The sequence below is a fragment of the Gavialis gangeticus genome, unplaced genomic scaffold, assembly GCF_001723915.1.
Source record: "Gavialis gangeticus isolate Ggan-Ray unplaced genomic scaffold, GavGan_comp1, whole genome shotgun sequence".
NCBI lineage: Eukaryota > Metazoa > Chordata > Crocodylia > Gavialidae > Gavialis > Gavialis gangeticus.
In genome coordinates this window covers 17,040,701-17,054,817 of record NW_017729015.1, presented here as the reverse complement: position 1 = coordinate 17,054,817, position 14,117 = coordinate 17,040,701, and the positions used below count along the sequence as shown (strand labels likewise).

The window sequence follows — 14,117 nt, the reverse complement described above, 5'->3', positions numbered from 1 at the left end:
GTAGGTAGTTCCAGGCCACATCCTCAGCTGACTTCACTGAAGACGGCAGCTTTGTGCCAATGGTCGACTGGACATACTGGAGATTTGTCTACTCAGTGCTGCTTGGTTTAGCGGCAAGAGCTCACTTTGGCTTCAGCAGGAACAGGACCTTGGCCCATTCAAGACCAAATTTAGTCCAATGAAAGTGGGAGCAGGCACAATGAGTGTGGAATTTGCTGGGCACTTAGTGAGGGGTATCAGGGTACACTTTGCAAAAGCTGCTAATGTGCTTAGGAGGCCTAGGACCAGATTTACAAAGATATTTAGGCCCCTAAGGGTTCATATAAGTTCCAGATGGGATTTTCTGTAGTGTCAAACCACGCTAGGACCCTAACTCCTCCCAGTTGGCCTGCTTCGCTCATGCGCTCAGGAAGTTCTGCCTCTGTCAAAGGTGCCTGAAAATGCCTGAAGATCTGGCCCTGGGAGGCTGAGGCCACATTTGCGTGGTAAACGTACCATGTCTAATGGCAGTGTCTTCAAGCGCGCTGGCCCGTGCAGGCTGCCTCCTGAACTGGGATGTGACCTGTCTGCACGACGCCACCAACGGGCTAAAGGAAACGGGGTGCGCTGATTGGCACTGGCACTAATCGGTGCTGATTTGCCCCCCTGGAGTGGCTACCCCACATGCAGCTTAGGAGGCAGCCTGGCACGTGTGAGGGTGTCACTGCTGGGCACAGTAAGCCTGCTACAGAGATCTCATTGCAGGGACAAGTCTGTCAGGCTGTGAGCTCTCGCTGGCCACCTGCGGTCAGAGCTGCAGCCATGTGGGTTTGAAGGACTACACTATGTAAATGGCTGTGTCCTTCCTGTTTCCATGCGGGTTGAAGCCTGGGACAATCAGCACCACCCCAAACGAGACATTGTTTACTGTCTTTGAAAGTCAGTAGGACTTAGGGTCCCAAGTGCCTTTCACTTTGGAGAGTAGAGCGTAGGCCCATAAGTCCTCACACAGGTGCTTTGATACTGTTACTCTGGCTCTATGATTAGATTGGGTTCTCCAGTGCTTTGGGATCTGGTGGCATAATATGCCACTGGTACAAAAATATTCTTTGGAGTCTGCTCCATTAACAGCCACATCAGGTCAGGGAGGAGAGGTGGAGAGAGCCCAGAAAGAGTTAAAGAGCTTCCGAGCAAGTCAAAGGAGAGTGAAGGGTTATGGATCCATCGGCTGGTTTAAGTTCAGCTAATCAGCACCAGGCTATGTCTAATGAACATCTCTCCCACTGTTCTGACTTCAGACAGAAAAGACCTACTGTAAATGCAACATATCTGTCTACTTCCTGCCAGCTGGATGGGAGCCAACCTATTTCCTTCAAAAAGGGATATTTATTTTCATCCCTTTAGAGGCAGCTGATTCATCACAGACCACCACAGGCTAGAAAATCTTTATAAATTATCAAACTTCCCCCCTTTCTCCCCCCTTAAATATTATTTTCCTTCAGTTGTTAAAGGCAGTGTAAATCTTCTGACAGAACATGCAAGCTGAAGGGCATTGCGACACTTTTCTCTTTCTTTCAAGGCTGGAAAAAGACAGTAGCGGCAGTGTCTTGAGAAGCCAGGAGGAAGCCAAAGCAAAGACTCGGCGTGACTGATTCCCTTTCCAAATGGCGTAAGCAAGCCAACTTCAAACATGTGAATAATGAGTTATCTGTGGTTGACTTTGTTAGGCAGAAGAAGAGACAGTTCCTTCTAACATTTTCCCCCTCCCCTTTTGCTTCCACTCCTAAACTTCTGGGCTTCACTTGAAAAAGCCAGTCAAAATAGCAGTAGTCCTTGCTATTTTCTGTCATTCACAGGAAAAGTGAGCTGTAGATCCCCATCTTTCTAAATGCATATGGGGTATTTGAGCTCCTTCCAGCTGCTGAAGCTGTAGACAAGGTTGCGCTCCAGTTTCCAGTCTGTTACTCCCTCACCTCTTTCAGGGGATCAGAACTTTCTCAACCAAGTTCCTCTTGGCTTGGTGTATCCCGTGCTTAGTCTCAGGCCAAAGGTGAATTTCCATGGAAAGTTTGAGCAAAATTCAGCACTGTCATTTCTGAGTTATGGGAGCAAGAGTCAACACCCGCTTTTCCCATCTGTCCTGATTGAGAACGTTGGTGCTGGCATAACTCGGGCTCTGCTGAGGCTATTCATTTCAAAGGTAGCTTGTTTCTGTAGCGCTCGCTGGGGAACTTGGTGGTATGACCTATGCTCAGATTGGGATGACATTCAGCCTTTCGCTGGCAACCTTTACAAGGCTTCTGCCCCCCTTAAGCACTTATTTTGAAGACTTAATGGAAATGGGAGAATTGCATAGTCCTTACACTCTCTACACAGAGGAGACTGTCATCCCCGGGTGACTTTCCTATTGGCATCCATAGCAAACGCTGGTTCTTAACTATCCAACAACCCACACCAAAAAGCCAAAGATATTCCAAATGTTTCTGTTTATTTTCAGCATTTGGCAATTACAAATCTTGGGGTGATAAACCAGCTCTCCCCCTACAACCCTACCATTCTTCCAGTGCAGGCACTGAAGGGAGGTCAGATCAAATGAATGTGACATTGGAGTTGCAAAGTCATTGAGAAAGAAGAAAGTGGTGAAGCGGTCCCTGCAGGATGACTGCAGCTGCAGGTGCAGTTGCATGGAAGTAGGACAAAGCCGCAGATCCAAGTGCCCAAGTCTGGGAGCAGATATTCACGTTTTTATAAACGCCCTGCTGTCCCTAATAAGGTAAGCCAGCAGATCAGAGTGCTGGCACTGCTCCAGAGTTGAACTAGGATTTTGTGCCTCTGACCTATCACACCATCAAGCGCCAGTTCATGCTCTGCAGTGCAGCAGGGAAGTTCAAAACAATACTGATTTTGCTTCTTTGTAAGTCGGAGAATCGGGAGCTTGTGCAGAACGCTGGACCCCCCACCCTGCGCGAGGACGCCCTGTGCAATTTCCAATCAGGGCATGTCTGAAGTCTTGGCAGTTTCTGACGTTCTAAGAAGAGAAGGGCCTGTTTGGTCTTTGAAATATTTTAATGTGGAAAGCATGTCTTTAAAACCGGTCGCAGGGCTACAGTTTCACTGCCGCATACAGGGTTTCACTGTCTGTATTCCAGAAAAGCACCCAAAACTTCATGTATGCTTTTTATTATTGCCCGAAGTGTCAGATTCACATCAGTTCTTCCATATGGGAAATGTTCAGTGGGATTGTTTGCTTGATCTAGCGATATGGATCCTGTTATTACATTGGTGATCAAAGGAGACCTGTTAGGCTTACTCATATCAGAGTTACTTGACTGAGACGTAGGACCCACACCTTTAAAACACTTTCCTTGTTGACAAGAAGCGGATCGAGTCAGTGGCTGTTATTATTTTTTTTCACAACAGGGATCTGTATTTCCATACTTGAGTCATGAGTAAAAGGTGATAGTTGTTTCAAAATGCGACTGTGCTGTGAGTGTTGTGGCATAAAACACTCCCCCAGCAATGGTTTTCATATGTGCCAGTGCCGTCCTGGGGTGATCAGCACTTCTCGGGATTGGTCCCTTGGGCCCTGATCCAAAGCCCTGCAAAGCCAATTCAAGTCCCCTGCTGGCGTCAGTGGACTGGGGGTCAGGTTGCACCACTTTCCTACCATTCCAGGTGCAGGCCTGTTGTTCCTTCATTAGTGCTGGTTTGCTTGATGAGCTGATGATGAAGGGCCTGCAGTGAGCTGAGCTGCTGCAGAAATCAAAAGCTGAGGATGTTCCCATAAAAGCAGCACATGAATAGAGACTCTGCTCTTGCGTGACATGTGATGCTCCAAGCCAGAAGTGACAAGTGACAGGAAGTCTCCGTGGTCCCGGGTGTGCAAAATAGACTTGTGAATCCCGCTGGCTAAGTTTTTTTAGCTCCTAAGTTGCTGTTCTGCAAGCTGGGGCCCATTGTTCCCCTTGGCTTAAATGTTCAAAAGTGACTCAGGATTTTGGTGCCTTCTTTTTTGGGGGTGCTCTATTTGGGACCCCCACAAGGAAACTTGATTTTTAAAAAGCAGGTGCTCAGCACTGGCTGGAAAAAACCCAAAAAACCAGGCTCATTTAAGACCCCCATAGTTACCAGACACTTGTGAAAATGTTACGCTTTGCCTCTGTTTCCCTGGTACGGGGATAGGAGCCTATTAGACTGTGTAAGTCCCGATATAAGGACTTCTCTTAAGGTCTGGTAAAGTGTGATCATTAAAAACATCAGCAGCATAACACACATCTATGTTTAAATGTTTTCTGTGTTAACTAGTAACATCCTCACGGTATTTTCAACTGAGGCTAAGAGAGTTAGTTACCCAGCTCCCATTAAATCTCAGTGGCGTTTGGCTTTTAAAGTACCATGGGGGCCTCTGACAATCCCAACCTGAGATTATTAAAAGGCAAAAAGTTAAAAAAACCCAACTGTGTTTCACTTTGTAGTCCAATTAACACGTGTAACACAATAATGAAGCCATCCCTATTACAGCAAGACACTCCACTGCCTGTTCTCCTCTCCCTAGGAGAGGATGAAAAAACAGACATGTGACAAAATGTGACCCCACATTTGCCACCAAGAAGGAGTGTTTTCCCCAGGTCAGTTTGGCAAGGACTTTGGGGGTTTCTGCCTGCCTTTGTAGCCGGAAGTGTAGCCATCTTCCTAAGATCATCTGACCATGCATAAACCTAGTAACTTCCCCACCATTGCAGTGAAAGGGCGCTGATAGTGTCCTTGTCTCCGCTGCTTTTTGCCACTGGCTTGTTGTAGGGTCTGTTTTGTTTGGAACATGCACTTTTGGGCCGTGGCATGTGTCAGGGGCTGTAGATGAATTTTCGGACTCTGGAAATAAACGGCTGCCTGAGAAGGCAGAGAGCTGGACTCAGGAGCCAAAGAGGCCCCTTCAGCCTTATTGTTCGTGTGCTTCAAAGGTTGGTGCACAGCTGAAGAGGCTTGGTAGCGCAGTGACGAATGCAGTATGAGACCCCATGCAGAACAGAGCAGCCCTCTGCGGTATTGATTTGAAGTTTCCTTTACTCGCATCAGGTAGCTCGGCAAGTAAAAGCCAATTGCTCCGTTTCACTTTCTGTTTGCAATCCATTTTCACTTTCTGGTTCCATGCACCAGCCCCAGGCTGTCACGTTTGGGATGGAAGAGGAGGGGACGTTGGCATCGACATTTTTTTCAAAAAGCGAAAATTTTTTAACTGTCTTTGCCCCCTTTTTGTGACAGTCTTTGATGAGGAAATCCAGAGAGATTGCTCAGCTCCCACTGATTTCCTGAATTTGGAGCCTGGAGCTACTTGCTGGTGTCCCTGGAGACCCATGAAGCTTGAGTTGAATCGTGATTCGAAAGAATGTGTGTAGGGCTGTAATTTGGCAGTGAGCGCTGCTGCTGCAGTCACACTCCATCAGAGGCATTCAGCGAACTCCCAACCCCGACCCACTTGTGGCGTGTGGGGAATTCCACGCGCCTGGGCTGCCGAATGCAGATCTACGTGAGACGAGACGAGCACGTGCAGGATAACGGGTTGCAGACCAGAAGAGAGGAAGTGCAGGGACTTTCATGCAACTTCCATCGTAAGCTGTAACAGCGTTTGCTCTGTGCAGATGTTTGCGTGTGGTGAAGGGAGTGAGGATGAAAAGCTCAGATCTGGGTCTTTCAGACCCAACAGTATCCGTTCTTTAAAAGCCAGCTGATGCTGTGTATTAGTTCCTCTATGTGATGCGATATAGTTGCCTCTACTGTTGTGCAGCTGTGGTTTGTTAGGAGTGAGAGCTGTGAGTCATGAACCCGGGGATCTATTCCTGGCCATGCTGCTAACTCCTTGTGGTACCTTAATGTCTCTGTCACCCCTCTTTCCCCTTATAGAAGGGGATGACATACACCCACCTTGCAAAACATTTGGAGCTCTTGTGATGACAGGTGCCAAGTGTATTATGTGGGCACATATACGTCAGTTAGAGAGCGAGCAGAGTCTGGGGGCCAGAGCCAGAGTGCAGTTACATTGGTGTACGTTTGGAGTAAGTCTCGCTTCCTTGGAGTGCCTCCAGGTTTATATGGGTGTAGCTGAGACTGGAATCCAGCCCAGGGAGAGTGAAAACATCCAATGATGATTAATTCAGCAAAATGTGAAAGTTGTGTGTCAAGCGTGTTTCATGCTTCGCTTGCCCCAGGCTGATTAGCATCAATTAAATAATTATGGCCCCGCTCTCGCAGCTGAGGAGCACGGTGTTCTTTACAGACGCTGCGACTGTTGCAGTACTTCCATGAGGTGGGCGAGTGTTTGCCCCCCATTTTACAGATGAGGAGACTGAGGAAGAGAGAGCAGTGGAGGCACATGCCCACAGAGTGACTATGAACAGAGCCATCTCTCTTGAATCCTGTCCTGGTGGCTGAAGCCCGAGACCCTCCTACTTTCTCCAGCATCAGTCTGATCAGGGCGCAGTTGGGTTGGCTGAGAGTGTGGGTAGCTGGACTGAGAAGTACCTTCCTGTCTTCACTGCGATGAGCAAACGCTGTAAAGCTATTTTGAATTCAACTTTTCCTGTGCTCATTTCCCAGTTGTCTAACAATGGTGCCAATACATGGCATTTTCAACCACGTGCATGTGTGTTGGCTTCTTTTTCCCAATGATTTAAGAGAGGTGGCAGGGCCGTGGAGGGGGCAGCGGGAGATCTTTGTTCTGGTTCCCTCCTGCTACTGACCTGCAGCCTGTCGCAGACTAAGTCACTTCCCCGCACCTCGCCTCCATTTCCTCTCCCAGCCTTTTTGCGCCTTGTCTCGTGAAACTCTACCTTTGGGACCGGTGCTTATTACATGTGTGTCCAGTGCCTGCAGCAATGGGGTTTCGATCTCGGTCAGGTCTTCCCTGTGCTGTCCCGCTAGAAATAACAGTGACAACTGCGGGTGTTTGCATTCTTCCTTCATGTTGACATGGCTCTCTGGTCAAAGGTGGCTGCTTAGAGATCACATTCTCTTATGATGTTTCAGGACACAGACAAAAACTAGAGGACCAAGCCAAATCCTACTCTGATCGCTACAGTGAGCTGGATCGTCTGCGCCAGTCTATGAGAGTCACCCCAGCAGCTCCCAACCCCCGCGGATCCTTGAGTGCCCCAGGTCACTTCGGGTCGCAGGCTCAGACTCCAATGCAAGGTACCGGTTTGGTTCATTCACATGCGCCTCGTTCTACACTTGAATCTCTTAGGCTGATCCAAACAGTATGGCCCAGGGTTCGGAGGAAGCGCTCCTTGAGCCATGCCAGAAAGGTGGTGTTCTCCTCCCTGACTTTGCCAGCATGTGTTAAGTCTGCCCTACGTGGGGATAAGGCCCCCATGGCCGAAGGTTTCAGCTTCTCATTGGGGTTGGAGTGATGTCAGGAGTGGTCATCCAGGAAGGAGCCCTGTGCTGGTGAAGGCAAAGTGCCACACTGACAGGTGTGTGGGAGCTGCCCCCCACTCCAGACCCTGGGGTCCCTTTGCCTCTCCTGGTGGGAATTCCCATGAAATGAGAGCGGAGCACAGGGCTGGGGCCAGAAGCCTAAAACTCAACAGATTTACTCATTGTGCTCATTAGTATCACATACGCGGCCCTGAGGAAGGTGGATTTACCCACTTCAGGCACCAGATCCATGAGGTGAGGGGAGAGGAGGGATCTAGCTCTACTGACTTTAAATTCAGAAGCCACTTGAACACGTATGCACTTGTGCAGGTAGGCTGCTAGACATGGCCCAGAAAGGGCGTGTTACACACTCCATAGCTCTCAGAACTGTTTCTTCTCTGCTAGCACAGTCTCATGCCAGATCTGATCTCTCACCTCACCAAACGGTGATAATCCCTTACGCACATGTGCACGGACACACAGACTAAAGTTAGTCCCAAATCAGTCCATACCCACAGTGTTACTATGCAGTAAGGCGTCTACACGTGTGTTACTGCGCAGTAACTAATCGGGCATAAGTTTGATACCTGCATGATGCAGGTATCAAATTTACACTCAAGTTGGCATAAGTCACCATATTTACTGTGCAGTATGAGTGTGCACGTGTAGACTCATGGCCATACTGCACAGTAATTTTGGTTACTGCACAGTAAATGCATATGCGTAGACATGCCCATGAAGTACAAAAGGTTGGGAAGGGTTAGAAATTAAGTCATTTTTTGCTAAAATTGTCTGGTTCTTTTTTTTCATTAAAATTTGGGTGAAAATTGTAAGAGAACAGAATTTGTTGGGTAAGGTTACCATTTTCAGCTGTACCTAAATTACATTAGGCTTAAATGTCATTAACTGTCAATAAGACTTAACCCTAAGTCACTTAAAACTTTTCGACAGTTTTACCACAGCTCCACACCCACCCAGAGGTAAATCGGAGTGACATTTTTTTCATGGCCGTTCAGTTTTGTACCAGCTCTAGTTGGACTTCTCTTTAAGAACGGTGGATCCTGTTAAAAGGATGCAGTCAGCCAGCAATAGGACTATTGACTGAGGGTTTTTAAAAGAGGGGGAAAGGCTTTATAGACCGATTATACACAATGGTCTTTCATGATTGAAAAAAATCCACTGTAAATGTTTTTTGAAACAGCCCATTCTCCTGCAGTGCTGAGAGCCCAACGGTAGCAGTTTCGGGCAAAGACCTGAGATCAGATAGCAGCACTGACTCAGAACCAAAGTGGAAGCATCTGGGCTAATTTCACTGCTTGAAGAGCAAAACATCAAGCCAGAGCAGTGGGAGTGAAAAGGGAGCAAAGTGCTCAAAAATCTTTCTTTTCTCATACTCTAACATTGGAAGGAACTTAGATTAAAGCGTCGTGGGGCAAATCCTGTGCATAGTTACACGGCTTTAAATTTGGAGCAATCCTGTTACGGTTAATGGACCTGCATGTGCTTCATCACTGTAATGGTGACAGTGTCCTTCTGCCAGCATGCTCCATAACCAATAGTAATACTAAGCCTCTCTCTCGTACACACACAGGTTATTCACAAAGACCATAATTTTTATACAGGCAATTGGAGCTCACCCCAGGCCAAGAATAACAGAGGAGTTAACAGGCTTGTAGTTTTTCTCACGTCTTGGCACATTCTTAGGTAACGCATAGGAGGACCACTGAAGCAGACCGAGCTGACCCAGGTTGGGAGGGACAAGAGGGGCATGCCGGACTCTGTCTAAAGCACTTCCGCAGCCTCCGTTACCCTTGCAGCCCTGCAACACCCTGGCAAGGTGCTCGAGGTGCCACTGGAAGTCAAGGGAGGAACTGGGTTTCTGGCTGAAGGTCTGACTTCCTATGGGCATCAAATAGGACTGAATGGTTCTCAGTTTAGAGTGTCAACTGTTCATGGCCTGACGGGTGTTCTTAATGTTTCAGGCTTTGTGCCCAGCAGTTGTGCGAGACGGTTTAGTTTGCAAAGTTTTTCAGAACAGGTTAGACAAGTAGTTGTCTGGGGCAATTCAGAAAGGGGGTTAGCCTAAATGACCTTCTGCAGGTGCTTCCAGTCCTACCTTTCTGAAGACTAGTGCGTGGCCCAGTCCTAGCACACACGACAGCTGTGCAGCCTGCCCTCCCAAAACCAAGTGGGGACAGACATGGACTGTAGGAGCAGCAGACAGCTGCAACCCAAGCTGCCCTCCACATAATCCCTTCAGTTCATCACTCCTGTTTTGAGTTGCAAAAGCAGGGATTAATGCTCCAGGTAGGCAGCTGTTGTAGACAAGAACATGACTGCGTGCGTCTAGGCTCCGCCCCCACTTCCTGTGGCCACACCCAGTCCCACCTCGGTAGGTCGGCGGAATGACTCAGGCGGGGAGAAGAAAGCCGGTTGACGAGGGCGGCACCTTGCCCTCGAGGGTGGAGGCTTGTGACTAGAAGTAGGTGACATTTTTTGGCGGAAACAGCTTTTGGGCAAAAAAAAGGCGATTTGGTGGTGCTGGTATGTGGCACCCATTGGTTTGGGGTTTGCCAGTGGGTTGTGTCAACCTCCCCTCCCCCCCATCACCTGAAACTGGGCAAAATGTTTCATCTTCACGTTTGCCAAGCAGAGACCTCCTCTCATTTTCCTTCTACAATAATTTAAAAAACCCAAACCACTTGCAAGCCACTGCGTGCTGCAGGCACACGGGCACCTCGTGCTGCTGTTTCTGGCCGCGGCCTCCCTAGCCTCGGCTGGCGGTGCTCCTGCCTGTCGAGCTCTGGGACAGGCGTTGGGAGCAGAGCTGCAAGCTCCGGCAAAGGAGAGAAACACGGAGCCTGATGCCAGAGCAGAAAGGCCTTGTCTTCGGCAGAGCCCTGGCTCTCCCTGTCTGACCCAGCGGTGTGGGAGAATCACGAAGGCGATGCTGTTGGCTTCTAATAGGCATGAGCTGGGGCTGGCAATGTTTTCAAGGAGGGAAATGGTAACCCAATGTGGCTTTGGGTCATGGTGGGGAACATGCCCCCCAGCCCCCTCTCCTACTGCTTTGGCTCCCCCAGCCATTTCTGCCCAGGGTCAGTGCACTGTGCTCCGGCTGATCCCGGGAGGCCCTGCGTTGACCTAGGGTAGCAATCCTTTCTGCTGCAGGAAATTGCTGTGTGTGAACCAGGCACTCTGCTAGGCTCTGGGGGGTATATGTAGCACACCCAGGCTCTTGCTCATGGCTCAGCTTTTGTGTCCGCCCTTGTGGATGCTTTTTCCTCAGTTCCCATATCTGGCTCAAGCCAACACGTATCCAGCTCCAGCCCCAGTCCTGGCAACTAACCCTCCTCTCCCCCAGCCCTTCCCACCACCGTAACACCTTCTCCCAGCTGCAGCCTGCCCAGAGTACAGTTGTGCTGGGCCAGGTCCTGCTCTTCTTGGTTCTCCTGCTAGGAACCAGGAGTGTCTACAGCTGAGGTCCGAGGAGTGGCTTTGCAGTTATGTTGGTGTAAAAGGGAGCAGCACTTGGCTCTCTGCCATCGGCATGAGGCTTTCACTGAGGCGGGTCCTGGAGTTTATAAATAGCCCCATGTAAAACGTTCTTTTTGAGGTTAAATGGCCTCAAACTGAAAAACTCCCTGTAAGAGAAAACTCAGTCATTTCTGACGGGAAGCTTAGAAAGAAAGTTTTCCCAACACCATGGCCAAGGGGGTCAGGTTCTCCTCTCATCCTGGGACCAGTTGTTATAGCACCATTGCTTTCAGCTGGCTTAGTCCTGATATACATCCTTGCAAGTGGAAAAGACAATTGCACCCCTTGCATATCAGCTTGAAACCGCAGCGCGTTCATGTTCCCAGGTCCAGGTCTGCTGTTGCACCGGGCTGGTGGAAGTGCTACATGAGACAAAGGAGTTGGGTACGATTTACCCTCTTGTGTCACTGAAGCCACAATCCAGCCTTGCAGCCTGACGCAGGAGGTGCCAGAGCTACCAGGGCTGCACCATCTGCTTCCACAGCGCTGGGCTCAGACCACTGGGGCCTCTGGCCCCATATTTCTGCAGCAATCCCGGAAAAGCTGAGATTTAAAAATCCTGGCTCCCCCGTCCTGAGCGCAGAACGCCAAACTGTCATTAGATCAGCTTGAAATTGTGCCTTGTGACAGGGCCTGCACGGGCAGGGCTCCACGGGTTTTCCCTGCTCTGCCAAGTTTCCCATCTTTGTTTCTTTCCTTTCTCTTTCCCTTGCTAGGTTCTTGCTTTGAGGGTTTTGTCTCTTGGCTAAAATAGTTGAGCAGGCTCCAGAAATGAAAGGAGATGTTGAAGGAACTCATTCCCAACTGCCTGAAGCTGCTTGGGGTCACGTGGCTCAGCGAAGGCTGCTGGAGTGGTAGTAAACCCACGTGCTCCAGGGGAAATCCAATTGTCCTAACAGCTGGCTAACTCTCTGTGGGCTTTGATTGACTTCTTCTTTGCTTCGCTCTTGCTTGCTTGCTATCTCTTTCTTTTTTTCCTTCAAATCACCAGAGTCAGGGCCAAATACGGCTGAAGACACAAGAGTATTGTTGCAGTGACTTTACTGTGGCGGGAGCGGGGCCCAAGGATACGGCACATCCCAGTGTTGCAGCCACGGTCCATAACATGCTGCGGACATCGGGTCAGTGGGCCCCTACTTGAGGTTTTCTCCTGGGGATAGAAATTCCTCCAGTGCAGCGGTCCTCGACCTTTTTGGGATAGAGGTACCCCCTCGCTGGGCTTGACTGTTGTGAACCGAGTGACATCCAGTTTCAAAAGCTAATTTATAGATTACAGTGCTTACCTCTTTACCCAGGCGGGCCAGTAGGGACATGCTTAGTTTACATCCTCAGACCTCAAAGCACACTTCAAAGAAGCTGGCCCTGTCACCCTGGCTGAGAATCACTGCTCCAGTGAGACTGGGCTCTGACCCCAGCCCTCCCTGCTGGTGATATGGGGTGCGGTTAGGGGAAGGTCGTTTCTGCAGCTCTGCGAGCCCTGGGTGCTGGAACAAGTTTGTGGTCACTGGTAGCTGTTATCCTCCAGGGCCAGTTTGGCAGTCCCCAGTACCGGGGCCCTCCCTTGAGTGCACCACTCCAAAACGGTGCTGGGGACGGAGCAGTGGAGTGAACAAATACCAAGTCAAGGCCCTGAATGTCCACCCGGGATGAGTATACGAAGGGCCTTCAACCTGGTAGCATTTAGTTTTATAGGCAGGATTTGCTATCTTTTTCTTAGACAGACGCAAGACTCGCCCTAACTGCAAACCCACAGGCAGCTGTGGCGGGGGGCGAAACCGGACGCCTCCCCTTACATCCAAACACACAGCGACCAAGTAAAAGGAGGCATGATTTACACATGCCATTGCAACACACTTCCTCTGCCTGGCTGTCGGTCAGGGCCCCTGGGCTTCGGGGCTTTGCGAATGACTCACTGCGACATAACGGGCCAGGTCCTCTCTACTGTCCATTGTGGGGAGCTCGTGTAAAAAGAAGAACATTGTTCTTTTCCTCCAGTACATTTCAAAACCGCTGCCCAGCGTGCACCGGCCCATCAGTGGGGGGAATCCAGAGGAAGGCAGGTCCTGTTGTTATTGGGAGTCTTTCTACTGGCAGCTGCTAGTGGGACTGGGTCAGATCTGCAGAGTGCCTGAGGGGGCAAGGGATGGTGTTCAGAGGTGCCGAGTGCCCCCTGCTCTCCGTGGCATCACATTTGCAGCTTAGCACATTTTCATAGGACTTCCGCCCATTAGTATTTGTGGGCGATCCTGTGAGGTTGTCATCACAGGTTGTTAGGCCTGTGTTCTGCAGGGGATCAGGGCAGTGGTCCCCTCCAGCTTTGGAGTCTGCCAGTAGCTCCACGTTCACCCTGCCCCTCCCCAGCATGTGCCCTGGTAACCAGCTGTGGCCCAGCAGCATTTCCAAAAGGGACCAGTGTTGCCGTCATTAGCTGTTGTGAATTTTAAACTATCCATGTTAAGATTCAGAGTTTGGATCGTAAGGAAGAACGTAGGGGCAGGTCACCCAGCCCCGAGTGATTGGGTCTCTCCCCAAAGAGTGTGCGGCACAGACTAAGGGAAGACGCAGTCAAGGGGGAAGAGAAGCAAGCAGTGGGAGTAGGAGGAAGGGCAGAAGGGTAACGGAAAAGTGGTTACTTCAGCTTAGCTAATGCACAACAATGTTTTTTAAGGATACAGAATAAAACCTGGATTGCTGCTAGCCTTAGAAGTCCAGCACCAGCAAATCCCATGGTGAAGCCCTGGGAGACTCCAGTCTTGCCCACATTAGAAAATCTGCACTGGTTTAACTCCAGTGAGTTTAAATCGGCTGAGAGAGAACCCTTCACACAAGTGCATTTAAACGCATGCAAGCCCTGCGTAAACTCTCCTCTCTGCCGGTGGCATTGATCTAGCTTTGCTTCTACTTGTACCAGCACTCCTGTGGATGTGAGTGGGAGCAAAGCTCAGTGCCAGACACTTGAAAATTCTTCCGTTTTGCATCTCCCCGTGTGACAGGGCCCACGACCTGCTTTGTAAAGAGCTTCCAAGCCAACTACGGGGAGGTTCTCTGCAAGAGCTATGGGGTTAACAGTAGTAGCCGGACTTTACAGCTGCTTAACTACCTTGATCTTAAATCCTTTTAGCTAGACCCAGGGCAGTTTTTTTTTCCATACAGACCAAGCCACAGAAGAATGCTTTACTATATGCACT

The 14,117-nt window shown here is 49.6% G+C and overlaps 1 protein-coding gene across 1 annotated transcript in view; it reads left to right on the top strand.

Annotated features, from left to right (window-relative positions):
• RUNX3 (runt related transcription factor 3) overlaps positions 1–14,117 on the top strand; it is a 62,079-nt gene that overhangs the window by 31,437 nt on the left and 16,525 nt on the right. The window contains exon 4 of the mRNA XM_019512078.1: positions 7,003–7,167. Coding sequence (XP_019367623.1) covers positions 7,003–7,167 — 165 coding nt within the window. The remainder of the gene's footprint in view (positions 1–7,002; positions 7,168–14,117) is intronic.